At 42.7% G+C, this 17,329-nt stretch overlaps 1 protein-coding gene across 1 annotated transcript in view; it reads right to left on the bottom strand.

The window, feature by feature from the left end:
- Positions 1–17,329, bottom strand: part of AMN (amnion associated transmembrane protein) — a 146,790-nt gene that overhangs the window by 38,981 nt on the left and 90,480 nt on the right. The window contains exons 6-7 of the mRNA XM_086937840.1: positions 15,999–16,136; positions 6,446–6,554 (exon numbers count right to left, since the gene is read on the bottom strand). Of these exons, the coding sequence (XP_086793966.1) occupies positions 6,446–6,554; positions 15,999–16,136 (247 nt within the window). The remainder of the gene's footprint in view (positions 1–6,445; positions 6,555–15,998; positions 16,137–17,329) is intronic.

Here is a 17,329-nt window from a genome sequence, read left to right as displayed (position 1 = left end):
CTAAACAGTGGGTCGTGGTTTTAAACAGTCTGATAAGCACTGGTCTAGATCTTCAGAGGAGGAGGGTTTCTAACTGCCTTTCATGTCCCTGCAGCAGTAAAGAAGAACTCCTTATCATAAAAGAGGGAGAAGGAAAAGATATGTAATCCATCCAGTTTCCTTGAAATATATATTCTCAAATCAATTAGGGGGAGGAAGGATCACTTGTCCTGCTAACCTGGATTTACAGGTAAGTGGGATGTCCCTTGGTAAAAAACCCTCATACACGTGAGTTGGTGTTGCTGGTAGCGGTATATCTTGGTTCTCCGCTGTTGTTACTCTCGTGTCTGCATAATCACAGGGTTAGTAGGTATGCAGCCTCCACCCGGAGGAAGAAACCCAAGGTAAAAGCAGTAGTGTCCAGTGAAAAAGTGATAGTGGTGACTTAAAAATAACTCGGACAGCCAATTGGCTACGTTTATTTATCTGGATTCGAGTTAGTGGTGAAAATATTTCAGGAAGAGCGTGGCGAGACTTATTAGGATTCTCACGCTTCCCATATTCGTGGTTTAAAAGGTCGACATGTTTCAGCCCTGTTCGCCTCTCAAGATCAGTGGGCTTTCTTCAGGACCATGTGGTGGGTGATTAAAAGAGCGTATTAGTCCTTTAGTTTCTTTAAGGTCAAATTGTGCCTGCAAATACAAACGTAGTGGGTAACTAATGGTGGAGAGAGAGGGGGTAGTATATACATATTTATACATTTGAGTCCAACTTTTGGACTGTACTTAGGTTACAATACTCTTTCGATCACTACCTTAACAGTAGAAACCACATACTCAAATGGATGGCTAAAACTATGATCTTGGATTTGATCTGCTTATTAAGTCTTAATAGTGTCTCAGTCTTTCCAAATAGCTTAGATCAGAGGACGCCGGTTAGGTGTAGTTCCTTGTGAAAAGGAGTTCCATGTCTGCATATTATGGCATCTCTGTGCTGCTAGTAAAAAATGCCTCATGCATAGTAAGTTTGTACAAGGTATATGCATGCTGCGGTGCCTTTCTCTATTCTGTTAATATATTGTGGGTCTTACCTGGTATAGTGATTGTAACCCTTCATTTAATTCTGTGTTATTAAACAAAGGCTGTGCCCCGGGCTGGGAGGGTCTCTCTAACAAACAGTTACATGCATGTGCTTAGTCAGTCATTTTTCATTAGGACGTACCTTTGCACGTTTTTGTACGCGCTTCCTCGGGTACCAAGGAGTCACTGGGAGCGTGGCCCTTCACTAAAAAGAGGGAGTAAAGTGTTAGTTGATTTGTACTTATCCTTTCTAGCGCCGCTCCGTCCTCGCGTGCACCTGTGGCTCGGCGCCCCCTCTGCTGCTTGTGCTGACTCTGCCGCCCTGGACCCGGTAGGATTCACGGACTCTCGAGCCTTGTTAAATTGCTTCCCATTCATAGGAAGTGAAAACAGACTTTGTTAGGAAGGAGTATTTGTTAATATCAAGCGTCTTTTACCATATTAATTTTTAAAATCGATATTCACTGCACTCGATTTTATCGTTATGGTAATAGTTCATTTCAATTTAGGAAGTCCTTTTCAGCGGCGAACAGTGACTTACTTGTAGTATATCAATTCTAACTCAATATACATGTCTGTTAGATGCTTGTGAATAGGGCTAAATTCTTTAATGAATTTCAAGAATTTGGTAGGAATGTGGATTCATTTGGTTATTTTTTGTAAATGGCTCATGAGTGCAGTGTACTGTCCTCTGTCTTTACGTGGCCTAAATGAGGATTATAGCTCTTGGTGATCACCTGTTCAGACTGGTCCATGGGATATTATCTTTAAGACCTCGTACATCTGTGCCCAGTCTATGGACCCACCTCTGTTCCTTTTCGAAGAGTATGCGTTCTGCATTGTGGTCCTTAGTTTGAAGAGTTTCCAGAATTACCCATTGAAGGTCATCCACTGTGTGGCCTTTTTCCAGATAGTGCGTCGCCATTTTGGTAGTTCCTTTTTTATACTTGACGTTACTGCGATGCTCAATAATTCTTTGTTTGGCTTTCCTGCACGTCATGCCTATATAGATCATATTGCATGGGCATGTGATCATGTAAATAATGTGGCTCGTATTGCAGTTGGTATGATGCCGCAATGTCCATTTTGGATTCGGTAGAAGTTGTAATTCTTTTGTGGGGCTAGTTAGTGGGCAGACTGAGCAGGATCCACAAGGAAAGTGTCCCATGATTGGAGGTAGGTTCCACAGGGTGGGTTGATTCTGTGGTACAGTGGGTTTTGGTCTTGTGTGGACCAATAGATCTTTTAGGTTTCTCGTTCTTTTATTAGCAAAACGTGGTTTCGGCCAAGACAGGTTTGCTGAAGTTAGGATCCTCCAGTGCTTGTTTATAATTTTCTTCACCTTGTTCGTGGCAGGACTATATGTTGTTACACATGTGAGCAGGTCTTCTTGAGGGGCTCTGTTAGTGATTTCCAATAGTCCTTCTCGATTTAGGTTCCTTGCTCTTTTTTTGCAGGCATTAATCACTTTTTTGGGGTAATCTAGTGCCTCTAGTTTCTTACAGAGGTCATTGGCTTGGGACTTATAGTCTTCAGGTTTGCTGCAATTCCTCCGTAAACAGAGGAATTGGCTGTAGGGGAGATTTTCCCGTAAAGGGCGAGGATGATAGCTGTTAAAGGACAGCAGGTTATTTTTTGCAGTGGGTTTGAAAAAGGTCCTAGTCTGTAGTGTGTCGTTCTCGACATAGATGGTAATATCCAAAAAGTCTAAGCTCCTTTTATCGGCAGTATAGGTGAATTTCAACCACTCATCTTTTGTGTTTAGCCATGTGTGGAATTCAATTAGGCTTTCCATGTCTCCTTGCCAAATGAGCAGAATATCATCTATGTAACGTTTCCAGAAATAAATCTGGTGATGGTAAGGGTTTTCTTGGTTGTTGATGATTAGTTTCTCAAAACTACTCACATAAAGCCCAGCCACACTGGGGGCAAATGTGCTGCCCATAGACGTTCCATGGCATTGTCTGTACATGGTGGTGTTATAAGCAAAAAAGTTTTCTGTTAATGCAAGTTTGCAGCACTCCAGGACAAAATGTCGTGGGGTTTTATAGTTCCAGTCTGTATCGAAGAGAAGAATCTCTAAGGTGTCCAAGGTCTTTTTTTGAAGTAAACTCTTGTAAAGACTTTCAACGTCCATCCCTACTAGGATCATTGATTTTTCAGAATAGTTGACTTGTGTTAGCTGATGCAAGAGATCTCTTGTATCTTTTAGATATGTCGGAGTCTGTTGGATTAGTGGTTTAAGATATTCGTCAGCAAATTGAGAGAGTGGTTCCAGCACAGACCCTATCCCAAAGACAATAGGTCTGCCCGGAGGGGGATGGCGTGCTTTATGAGTTTTCGGGAGGGAATAAAAATAAGGAATTCTTGGTGTTTTTGTCTCTAGGAAATCTCCTTCCTTTTTAGAAATCCAGTTATTGGTGACCGCTTCTTCCACCATTAGCGTTATTGTTCTTTGTAGCCTGGGTGTAGGGTCAATTGTGATGATCTCGTAGAATTTACGATCCAAAAGGAGGTCCTGGCATTGTTTGTCGTAGCCCTCTCTGCTAAGTACGACTACTCCTCCCCCTTTGTCTGCTTGCTTGATTACAAGGCTGGCATCATTTTTTAGTGTATTCAATGCTCTTTTTTCCAATTTAGTTATATTCTGAAAAGGTTTAGTTATATTTTCAGTAAGGTCGTCAATTTCCTTCATCACAGCTTGTTCGAAGGTCGCAATCTCTATTGGTACCTGGGAGTTCAAGGGGCAAAATTTAGATTTTTGTCGTAAGGACGTATCTCCATCTGTGGATGACGACGCCTGGTTGGTAAAAAATGCCTTAAGTTTCAATTTCCTACAAAACTCTGATATTTCGCATTTGGTCTTAAAAACGTCTAGGCTTGGGGTCGGTACATAGCCTAGGCCTTTGTTGAGGACTCTGGTTTCTTCAGGGGATAGTGGTCTGTCACTTAAGTTTACGATGAGGGAGCTGTACTCGGCCCTGCTTTCGCCTTTGTGACGCTCCTGGTCTGGACTTTTTACTAGCAGCACAGAGATGCCATAATATGCAGACATGGAACTCCTTTTCACAAGGAACTACACCTAACCGGCGTCCTCTGATCTAAGCTATTTGGAAAAGACTGAGACACTATTAAGACTTAATAAGCAGATCAAATCCAAGATCATAGTTTTAGCCATCCATTTGAGTATGTGGTTTCTACTGTTAAGGTAGTGATCGAAAGAGTATTTTAACCAATGTATAAATATGTATATACAACCCCCTCTCTCTCCACCATTAGTTACCCACTACGTTTGTATTTGCAGGCACAATTTGACCTTAAAGAAACTAAAGGACTAATACGCTCCTTTAATCACCCACCACATGGTCCTGAAGAAAGCCTACTGACCTTGAGAGGCGAACAGGGCTGAAACATGTCGACCTTTTAAACCACGAATATGGGAAGCGTGAGAATCCTAATAAGTCTCGCCACGCTCTTCCTGAAATATTTTCACCACTAACTCGAATCCAGATAAATAAACATAGCGAACTGGCTGTCCGAGTTATTTTTAAGTCACCACTATCACTTTTTCACTGGACACTACTGCTTTTACCTTGGGTTTCTTCCTCCGGGTGGAGGCTGCATACCTACTAACCCTGTGATTATGCAGACACGAGAGTAACAACAGCGGAGAACCAAGATATACCGCTACCAGACAACACCAACTCATGTGTATGAGGGTTTTTTACCAAGGGACATCCCACTTACCTGTAAATCCAGGTTAGCAGGACAAGTGATCCTTCCTCCGCCTAATTGATTTGAGAAGCAGTAAAGAAGAAGACAGCCAAATGACCCTTAGAGAGCAGTTCCAGTCTTCTTTTACCAGTTGTTAGGAAGAATCTTCTTCCTTCAAGTGTTCCTTCAGGTCCAGGAATATTCTGAGGAGGTGGGTGTGAGATGCTACTGTTATTCAGTTTACTAGCCACTCATGCTGAACTCCCTCTAGTCCATGCTGGCAAGTTTCCCACTATAACACAGTTCCCTTTTTCAGTATTTTCTCACCCTAATATAAACCTTCCCAATGACCCTAATTCCAAAAATGGCTCTTGCATTATTTCTCTTGCGGAAGCCTGATTTCCCCTTTTAGTCCACCTCAATAGAAATGGCGGGAGACCCCTTTACCCTGTTCTTAGAACTGCTTTCTCTCTTTGTGATAGCAAAGACGAATGTCGGGGAGATTCCTGGGGCTGAACAGATTTCTATTACTTGGATCTCATTTGGGATTTTCAATTGAACAAGAAGACTTTTCTTTGTGGTACCATCTGTTCCAGTACCATCCAGGCAACTCATACCTATTAAGTTGCCAAGTGCTGATCCTATGACATTCTTCCGGCCCTTAATGTGGCTGATTTTCCCTCTGCATGGAAAGGAAGACAGTCAAACTGTTTTTAATTCCAGTTTCTCTAAGGTAGCATAGAGTATACTTTTAAAGTTACTTTCACCACTGAATTAGAATCTGATAAAATGTAAAAAAAAATAACGTTTAAGCCGGTTTCAATATTTTTCTAGGTTCAGTTATAAAAATTACCTTTTGTTTACATTCAGCCTGTGCTCGTAAAATGTAACTTGGCCTTTACAGTGACAGATGTTTGGTCACTTTTCAGGCATATTGTTCTTTAATATTTGGTATTACACACTTGTATACATTAAGCACCCACTTGTGTGTGCTTTCATGGTCAAGGTAAAGCGGCTTATTAAATGTAGAAAACTTGTTTTTCTGCTTTGCAAAATACTTTATCTTGCCATGAGCATTGTACTGATTTAAAACTATTGCGGAGCTATAAATCAGTGGTGTTCCATGGAGCGACACACTTCTGTCATATATGTGGGTAGTATAAATATACACTGCAACCCACATGAAGATGTTTACCTGCCATGCCACTTGCGCATTTCTTTCACCAACTCATGTGGGCTACTGGAAAGTTAAATAGCCCAATTATGTATAACCAATTTCACACTACTTGTTCAGAGGAACAGCGTACAAGCTGTGAGACTGAACAGCAGTCTAACAACACAACGAATCGTAATAACTGCAAACCAAATGGAAAAATAGTAGGACCGCTACAAATATGATGTTATTCCTTAAAAGTGCTAATATGCAGGTTCTTAGTTTCTCTAAAGGCCACATATCTTGCTTATGGAACAATATACCAATACATTTGACCTATACATCAGTTGACAGCTGCTAACCTTGTTAATATTTGCCTTTTTTGGTCCATTTGCCCATTTCAAATTTTATATCACAGGAAACCAAGAAGCCTATAGGCAAATGTGCACGACACCAAGTAAATACATATAAACATATCAACAAAAGCTTTAAGAAATTAACATAGTAAAGTGTGATTTACCACATATTTCACAGCAGTGTCCAATTGCTTTTAGGGGGTCTTTGCACACTACTCCTGGGCACTGATTCTCAGTATGTTGCTTCACAGCGGAGCAAATATTTAGAAGTTCCTATAAAATACAACATAAACAGAAACATTTCTCTAAGTAATTACTTTCAATGTATACCATGAAGACCAACTTTGAGGTAAGACTCGTCTTACCAGGTAGGCAGACAGGCTAAGCGAAACCCCAGGAGTTCGCCGCTTCCCCCACCCCACGACTTATTTACTGTCAAAGATAAGTCTTGTGGCATTTTTAATTAGTAATTAAATTTTAAGTGTCTGAACCTAGGCACACATTAAAGTAAAACTTATTTTCTTTTTTAGAGTTCAGTACAATAGAACAATTGTGCAAAGCATTGAAAGCTAGTCATATAGGCGTTGTGTTCTTTTTATTCAGTTGTCGTATGAGCAAACAGAAACCAGCCGACACGTGTTTCGTCATGTGCGGAAGTTAATTCCACAACTCCTCAGGGCTGGGGAAGATACAAATGGTATGCGTGATACATAATGCTCCCCATAGTTACAGAAATAGGTGAGCATACATGTGATTTAGAATGCCAGTGGAAACCAAAAGCCACTGTGTTACTGAATGTAAACAGTTAGAATAAGCATCAGTGTGTTGACTAAGAAAGGCACAGACCTGAAAAAGTGACTTCCTTAAGCAATTTTTATGCTTATCAAAATACACTTATGACAAATCCTAAAGGTTAATCCTCACTTGAAATGAGAAAAAAATTATTTAACTATCCAAGATAGGACTGGATAAGTACTTGATTGTAAAGAAGAAATCATTAAATATCTGAAAGTTGACATACACAGCTTTGTAATCTAAGGTGTGAAAAAGAAGAAATAAACCAGAGAGGAGAAGCATAAGAGTCTGCATCCTAGAGTGCTTGAAAACAATACCAGATAAGATATTGAAAGGGAGAAACTGGATAAATAAGGAAAAGCGCTTACCCCGCTGCCGGTGATATTTCCAACCCGGCTGGGTTAATCCGTGGAAAATGGTAAAAGAATTCAAAATATAAGTCTAAGGAGAAGGTAGAGAAGAGAGGAGGGAGAAGCCAACAGTAAGCTGACGCATATACAAAGTGTGATTCCATAATGGTGAAGGTACATAGAAAAGGTGGATTCGCTCCATCCACAAGAAAGTCTAAGAACAAACTCTCACCACGTTGCCGGTTCGGTTATTCTCCGGCTGGTAAAAACGTGGTCATGGGATAAGAAGACTCTATTCGGCGTGATCTGTGTTAAACAAAAAGTGTAAGGTATAAGTCTTAAAAATTTAGAGAATGTGTAGGGTAAGAAGGGCGGCTGAAGACCCTAAGGCACTTGTAAACGTGAAAAACATAATTGCATCCAATAATTAATAGACGGCATGCTTGGCAGCAAAGTTTTGTTAGTAGCACTAGGCGAGCTATGTGTGGAGGTGCTCTTAGCCATATCACGAATGGTTAGAAGTAAAGAGCTAGCAGGCGACATGAACCTGTAGGTACATGCGCATTCACACATATCATGGCTAAGCTCAACACCAAACAAGCATTGGAAATGCAATAGGTCTCGGATTTTATTGAGCTAGAGCTAATGGCATTGTAAATGGCAATGTCTTTTAGCCATGTGTTATGGAGTGTATGCATGTGGTGTGTAGTAAAATTATGTGGTTTGGATTGGAATTGTTCACCCTGCACACTTTCACACTGCTCACCCTGCACACTGACACACTGTTCACCCTGCACACTGACACTATTCACCCTGCACACACACACTGTTCACCCTGCACACTGACACACTGTTCACCCTGCACACTGACACTGTTCACCCTGCACACACACACACTGTCCATCCTACACACACACTCTCACACTGCTCACCCTGCACACACACACTGCTCACCCTACACTCACTTACACTCTGCACTCACTCACACTCTGCACTCACTCCCACTCTGCACTCACTCTGCACTCACTCACTCTGCACTTACTCTGCACTTACTCTCACTCTGCACTCACTCTGCACCTGCACTCACTCTGCACTCACTCTCACTCTGCACTCCTTCTGGACTCACTCTGCACTCACTCACACTCTTCACTCACTCTCACTCTGCACTCACTCTCACTCTGCACTCACTCTCACTCTGCACTCACTCTCACTATGCATTCACTCTCACTCTGCACTCACTCTGCACTAACTGTCACTCTTGCACTCACTCTGCACGCACTGTCACTCTCACACTCACTCTGCACTCACTCTCACTCTCGCACTCACTCTGCACTCACTCTACACTCACAGTCACTCTCGCACTCACTCTGCACTCACTGTCACTCTTGCACTCACTCTGCACTCACAGTCACTCTCGCACTCACTCTGCACTCACTGTCACTCTGCACTCACTCTGCACTCACTGTCACTATGGCACTCACTCTGCACTCACTGTCACTCTGCACTCATTGTCACTCTGCACTCACTTTGCACTCACTGTCACTCTCACACTCACTCTGCACTCACTCTGCACTCACAGTCACTCTCGCACTCACTCTGCACTCACTCTCGCACTCACTGTCACTCTCGCACTCACTCTGCACTCACTGTCACTCTCGCACTCACGCTGCACTCACCCTGCACTCACCCTGCACTCACAGTCACTCTCGCACTCACTCTGCACTCACTCTGCACTCGCAGTCACTCTCGCACTCACTCTGCACTCACTCTGCACTCACAGTCACTCTGGCACTCACTCTGCACTCACAGTCACTCTGGCACTCACTCTGCACTCACAGTCATTCTCGCACTCACTGTAACTCTGCACTCACTGTCAGGCTGCAGTCACTCTGCACTCACTGTCACTCTGCACTCACTGTCACTCTGGTACTCACTCTGCACTCACTGTCACTCTGGCACTCACTCTGCACTTAGTCACTTCACACTCACTCTGCACTCACGGTCACTCTCGCACTCACTGTCACTCTCGCACTCACTCTGCACTCACAGTCACTCTCGCACTCACTCTGCACTCATAGTCACTTGTGCACTCACTCTGCACTCACAGTCACTCGCGCACTCACTCTGCACTCACAGTCACTCTGGCACTCACTCTGCACTAACAGTCACTCTTGCACTCACTCTGCACTCACTGTCACTCTGCACTCACTCTCCACTCACTCTGCACTCACAGTCACTCTGGCACTCACTCTGCACTCACTGTTACTCTCGCACTCACTCTGCACTCACTGTCACTCTTGCACTCACTCTGCACTCAGTCTGCACTCACAGTCACTCTTGCACTCACAGTCACTCTCGCACTCGCTCTGCACTCACTCTGCACTCACAGTCACTTTCGCACTCACTCTGCACTCACAGTCACTCTGGAACTCACTCTGCACTAACAGTCACTCTCGCACTCACTCTGCACCACACACTGTCACTCTGCACTCACTCTCCACTCACTCTGCACTCACAGGCACTCACTCTGCACTCTGTCACTCTCGCACTCACTCTGCACTCACTGTCACTCTAGCACTCACTCTGCACTCACTCTGCACTCACAGTCACATTCACAGTCTCTCTCACAGTCACGCTCGCACTCACTCTGCACTCACTCTGCACTCACAGTCACTCTCGCACTCACTCTGCACTCACAGTCACTCTGGCACTCACTCTGCACTCACAGTCACTCTGGCACTCACTCTGCACTCACAGTCTCACACAAGGACTCTTAGGCTCCGCCTACACTGCTACGCAGTGTGACGAAGGCCGAGCCCTAAAAACCGAAACCATCTGCCGCTGGCCACCAGAGGAATACAATTTAAGTCACCACTGCAGTACTCGATTAACCATGTGTTATAGCTACTTCTCGACGCATATTTCACAATAACAATCATATAAGGGATTATTGGAACAAAATCGGACCCAGATTATCATCCGACTATCTCTCCATTCACCCTTTAAAGGGGAACCAGCCATTTCAGATTAGTCCGAAAAGGACTGTCCCACAACTTCCAGTTTGGCAAATCTGTAAACTAAAAAACTCAGAACAGACACGCCTGTGGGGTAAACACCTTAGCGGACTGTGGAAAAGGGGCCATGACAGGTGATTAAAGCTGTTAGAATAGCGAAAAACATCAACTGTTATCCCCCACACCTTTTCACTTATCACAGTCATTAATCACACTCTAGTCCTGTCTCAGTGGCTCTGAATAATATATAGTGTAAGAGAACCGGGGCGGGCGTCAATGGGACACATTAACGATAGAATAATTCATGGCAGCCGTGCTCTGGAAGCTGCCTACAGTCGCCTCGCGTAGCTTACCTTCCCAAACAGAATACAGACAAAAAGAAACGAGAAAAAGAAACACACACATACCCCCTCTGCGTCTGCGCAGCACAGATGATGGGCTTGTGATGAGTACCGGGTCTGTGCACAGGCCCTTAAAAAGATTGATCTTATTTACAGGTGAGGGTGGCATCTTAGGCACAAAGCGTGGGATTACAGCTTCTAATGTATGTAGACGGCGGCATGTAAAGGCGGCGCAGAACTAAAGCTGGACAACACCGTACAAAAGGGCTGTGCTTTTAATAATGAAATCACTAATAAGGCATCTGCTGCTTGGACAAACATATCCCCACGCCTAATTACAGCACAATGCATAAAAGACCTAAGGAAATGTAAAATGAAAGCAGAACGGATCGAGGCGACTGGCTGGGTTCGTACCGTAAGATGAATTGAAATTGTCATTGTTCAAAATAGGTTCACACCTTTGACACAATCTGACTGAGAGGGCGAGCGTTTGTGCCTTTACGATTTTTAGGCTGACACATGACATGTTTCAAACTCGATGTAAAAAAACAACGAGGACACAGAATTTCTCTGCTCGGTCCGTGCCCTGCCACATTTAGGAATGTAATGGGAAATATCATCCAGTTTCTGCTACAGGAATGAATGACAGCTTAAAGGCGCCCCTCGGGCAGATGTAACTCTGGCTCAAAGCTGTGGACAATTTGCAGTGAGCTGCCGTTGGACTATGATACGGGACGAATGCCATCTGGTGGTTGCCATGCGTAAAAGCAGTCGAAGTGTTTCAATAGCCTCAAGGAAGAAAAAAAAAACAGCTTCTGTCTTCAATTACCGCGGGCCCTGACCGCCGCGATAATTGAAGAAATATGCCCTTCTCGTGCGCGTGTCCGCACGGAATATGCAGGAAGCGAAGCATCTCTACAGCCTATGGCCTATTACGTGCTGGCTTGTAAAAACACAGCCATGCGAGGGCCAATTGCCATGCGGCTGACATAAATAACGAGCAAAAATCACGAGCTTCTCTGGAATTCGTAGGTTAGATTTTCGAAGTCCTCAGAAAAGGACTCTTAGGCTCCGCCTACACTGCTACGCATTGTGACGTAGGCCCGAGCCCTAAAAAGCCACCACGGTAAGCATAATATTAAATAAGGATGGAAGGTTGGTTGAAGCCTATATTAGCAATAGTGTAATAACATACCGTTAATCACTAAAAAACACAAATGTGATAATGGATGCCTGGAATATTTATAAAAATGGGGGTGAAAGCGCTCCAAAATAATCATCAGTAAAAAACGTGTGAGAGGTTACCCAAAGGGTGTAAGAAATGAAGTCATTCAGTGAAGTGGTTTGGAAGTCCCTATAAGAATAAGGTGGACATATGGAAACGCCCTCTACACAGGAGCCTAGGCCATACTCATGAGATGGCTCCAACACATCCAGAACGCCTCTGCACGCCTGATCCTCGACATCCCTCACCGCAGCCACAACACACCCCACCTGAGAGACCTGCACTGGCTCCCAGTCAACAAGAGGATAACCTTCAAGCTCCTCACCCATGCACACAAGGTACTCCACAACACCGGACCAACGTGCCTCAACAGATGACTCAGCTTCTACACCCCCACCCGCCAGCTCCGCTCCGCCGTCCTCGCCCTCGCTATGGTCCCCCGCTTCCTCAGGCGGCAGATCGTTCTCCTACCTCAGCGCAAAGACCTGGAAAACCCACCCAATCCACCTACGGCAGACCCAAGACCTGCTGACCTTCAGAAAACTCCTCAAGACCTGGCATTTCGAGCAGTAGCAGCATTCCCCACCCCAGCGCCTTGAGACCCTCACAGGTGAGTAGTGTTCTTTACAAATGATATGATTGATTGATTGATTTATTGATTGACATAAGTATTACCGCCACGTAAAATGCTTTGTGTCAAGTCGCGCCGTGAGTGTGCTCCTGGTGTGAAGGCGATAGTCTTTGAGGTTCAATCTTTCTTGTGGATGGAGCGAATCCACCTATTCTCTGTACCTTCGCCATTATGGAATCACACTTTGTATACTCGTAAGCTTACTGTTGGCTTCTCCCCCCCTCTCTTCTCTACCTTCTCCTTAGACTTATATTTTGAATACGTTTACCATTTTCCACGTATTAGTCCAGCCAAGTTGGAAATATCACCGGCATCGTGGTAAGCGCTTTTCCTTATTCATCCAGTTTCTCCCTTTACGATATCTTATCTGATATTGTTTTCAAGCACTCTAGGGTACAGACTCTTATGCTTCTCCTCTCTGGTTTATTTCTTCTTTTTCACACCTTAGATTACAGAGCTGTGATTGTCAACTTTCAGGTATTTAATGATTTCTTCTTTACAATCAAGTACCACTCCAGTCCTATCTTGGATAGTTAAAGCATTTTTGACTCATTTCAAGTGAGGATTAACCTTTTAGGATTTGTCATAAGTGTATTTTGATTAGCATAAATATTGCTTGAGGAAGTCATTTTTCAGGTCTGTGCCTTTCTTAGTCAACACACTGATGCTTATTCTAACTGTTTACATTCAGGAACACGGTGGTTTTTGGTTTCCACTGGCATTCTAAATCACATGTATGCTCACTTATTGCTGTAACTATGGTGAGCATTATGTATCACACATATCATTTGTATCTTCCCCCGCCCTGAGGAGTTGTGGAATTAACTTCCGCACACGACGAAACACGTGTCGGCTGGTTTCTGTTTGCTCATACGACAACTGAATAAAAAGAGCAAAAGAACACAACGCCTGTATGACAATCTATCAATGCTTTGCACAATTGTTCTATTGTACTTAACTCTACAAAAAGAAAAGAAGTTTTACTTTTATGTGTGACTAGGTTCAGACACTTAAATTGTATATTGTGAGGGAGTTTCCCTCGCAACTCTGAGGGGTTATAGGGCTTTTTCCCCGTTCCTAGTAGCACAATTTTAACATTTGTGTGATACAGCGGTGCACCTATAAATCCTTGGCTTCTAAAAACCCTACCTTGTAGATTTACAATTATTATTTAGATGCTGGGGAGTAGTGAGTGTTTCAATGGAAATAGAGAGTGATGCACAGCAGTGGTTTTTTAAAAAGGAGCCAAAGTAAGCTGCAAGAACATCACCTTTGCTTTGAATATAGCACTTTAGACCAGTTCTGTCTCATTCAGCACTGTAAATAACAGTTGCTACTAAGACCAAGTTTAAAGGCATTTATGGTACAGACTGTAGGATGAAGTGACCTTACTGGTATTCAAACGTGGGATGTGCCGGTAGCAGCAGTTGTAAACTATCAGCAGTTGACTCGCGGAGTCATATAGCATGCTCATGATTGTGCACCATGCCACAGTGGTTATCAAATTAAGTATAGCACACTAACTCTATTTATGCAATGAGTGCACCACTGCCACTCCCACCCTCATCGAGTCTGAAGCTGTGGCAGAAACAGAAGTGTTATAAGGAGAGACACATCCAGCTACTAACACAAGAAAAAACACGTAGGACATAAGTGCCACCCTCCTGGTGTATTGTTGCCAAACTTTTGACAACTAAAATATTATGCCGATAAGTATGTATAGATGTATGTATCATTATTAGCCTCACATCCACATACCTTGATAATATATACATATGTTCCATATACTCTAACTAAGTGCCAGTAGCATAAACATCAGCGCCAAATCTGGTTATTCACCACTATGAAGTGTCGATAGCGGGTAAATAAAAGTTGTTACACATTGTTACTGCTTCGTAAGGGAATTCCAGGTTGCTCTGGCAGGCCATATCGACAGCCAGCACAGCACTGGGTCTCTGCTCTGATCAAGGGCAGAGGGCACATCGTCAGGAGGGTTGAGGTTGGAATGGCAGATTGGGTGGTAGGATGGGTGGCTGGAGGCAGTTATCTTTACATTTAGGGCATGGAAGAGAAGCAATATTAAATATGGCTCCCCATTGCTCCTCTGTTTCTGCATTGAAGTTGAAAGAGGAGCATATAATTAAGGGGGCCATATACAACATAAAATTATACATTGGCAAAAAAGGAATAACTTAGATGTTTTTCATCTTGTTTCTCTCGTTGTCTATTTGATGTCACTCAGACCCCTGCCCCCATGGTGAAAAACATCTAAGTTATTCACTGTTACCTATGTATAGTTCTATGCATTGCCAAGGTATATATATATATATATATATATATATATATATATATATATATATATATGTATTTAGCAGCACAATTTCATTATCAAGCATATCAAATATTGCAGACGTGTAGAGACATCCAAAAGCTGGCAATTGTAAGTCAACCGGTTTCAACGCAGTTAAATATCTGTTACAAACCAGAAAATGTTCATATCAGAACAGTAGTTTTTTCGCACTTGTGTTTCATATTATTTTGTATATCTGTGCAATGCTTGGATCCCAACTTAAGTCCCCAAATCAGAAATTAAATAGTTGTACATGAATGGGTATTTATGGGGAAATCATTTCTTTGGACTCGATTAATTTTGTGGGCTAATTTTCTATAACCTTCCCAAAGTCAGCTGTGGCCTACTACAAGTCCTCGGATCTTTCAACATTCAACTATTCCTTAATTCAAACATCGGTCTTTTATGCTCCATTTTCTCTTGACCAGTGTACCCAAAGCCTTCGTCATCAGCAGCTCTTCATTTATTTCTACACTTGTGTCTATCTGTCCTTTCCTTAAGAGGCTTTGTCTTCAATAAACTATCTAACACTCTTAACTATTCAAAAGTGCAACCTGTGCTACTTTACTATTGCAAACAAGACTAAGCAAATGTTCTTACCTTCCTTCGGTCCTGATTTACGGAATTCGACATCACATATAGCTATCGTTCGGTCCCTCTCTCCCTCAACATTGCCGTTTTATTTGACCTCTCTATTACAAATTACACCATCCAACTTTAAATCACTGTAATACAATTTTACATTTCCATCCACATTTCAACAACAACCAGCACACAGGCGGTTCTAAAGATTTCCTCCCTGCTGCATTCTGTGGGCCCACAGATCCGCCTACTTCGAACCCCATTAAAACCCCACCTCTTCGAAATAGGCCTCTATTGATTGGCATCCATAATTGTATTCATCATTCTTGAGCACTGTTATTTTTACAGTGTTTGACCAGGCTCTAGCTGTCCAGCCTATAGTCACAAGTGAACACATACCACAACTGTGCACCCAGTCAAAGCTCTTACCTCAGTGTTGCCACACACACATCCTGTTTTGTCGACACATCTTGAGTTTGTAACTTTGATGGTGCCCAGCCCATGGAATTGCATCTTTGCAGTGTTTGTTTTCAGGTATGCAGCAAAATCTTCATGTCTGTCGAATCTCTAGTGTGGAAGGAAAGGTACAATTTACTGGAAATGAACAATTATGAATATGATTTATGGCATTTGGGCTTAATCTCTAAGTCTCTGGACACAAACAGCGAGACATAGTTATGAATATTGGCCATAAGAAAAACATATGTCTTGCTTTCAAATGTCTTACTTAAAGGCAGGGTCAGATTGGCCTACAGGGCAGTCTGGCAGTGCCAAATGGGTTGGTCTGACGGGTTAGTTTGTGGGCTGTTTTTTTGTCTGTTTCTGGGCCTGCTTTATGGTTTAGTGGGCTGGTTTTTAAGGGTTTGATTTCCTTATTACCACAAACACTGCCTACAGCAAACTCAAATCTATGTTGTCTCCCCTACCTTACAAGATACCTACACAGCATGTCTTTACAAATTGAAAAGTGCCCAAATTTGTAAATGCATGCCACTTTTTTACTTATCTAATTTGCTAATCGGTTCCTCTTTTGTTGGGTGCCCAGTGCCAAGGTCTATTTTCTGTTCCAGTCCAACACTGCCTAAAGGTTAGTAAAAGCCATACAGAAAGCATTTCGGATTCCCCCATTAACCTCTTCTGGTAGTCACTTCAGGCGAAAGGTTAGCTTCGTTTAAGGCACTTGTTAACAGAAGGAGGCCATTTTCAGATAATAAAATATTTTATTCCACTCTTGTCTTAAGCAGGATCATTGCCACAAGTTTTAAAGCACAAATAACATTTTAAAATATGGCGATATGAAGAATACAATAATATACACAATAAATACTGCTGATGAATGAAAAAAAAATTCAGATGTATTAAAACATAGTGATGTAATATGTAAGTGCATTGCTGCGGCATGAGTTATAGTTAGCTGAGCTAACTATAACTGCTGAATTTCTCTGGTTTTGTATGAGTGAAACCTGAGCCAAACAATAATGTCTCTGTAAACGTTGTTTTTTTCAGTGAATTTCCAAGTATTTTTTTAATTCCATTTCCTAAGTATAACATCACTGTAACCTTTGGTTTTTTCAATGAATTTCAAAGGCTTTTTAAATGCTAATTCCTAACTATAATGTCCCTTTGTTTTTTCAGTTAATTTTAATGTTTTTTAACTAGTAGTCACATTTGCAGAGTGGTGGGGAAAGGGGGCTGGTCCTCCGACCAGCTCTCAGGAATCCCGCTGTGTAGTACTTACAGAAGGTACCAGGAGGGCTTCT

Source organism: Lissotriton vulgaris, chromosome 9 (genome assembly GCF_964263255.1).
Source record: "Lissotriton vulgaris chromosome 9, aLisVul1.2, whole genome shotgun sequence".
NCBI lineage: Eukaryota > Metazoa > Chordata > Amphibia > Caudata > Salamandridae > Lissotriton > Lissotriton vulgaris.
The sequence above is the reverse complement of the archived record's forward strand: the minus strand, read 5'-3'. Positions and strand labels throughout refer to the sequence as shown.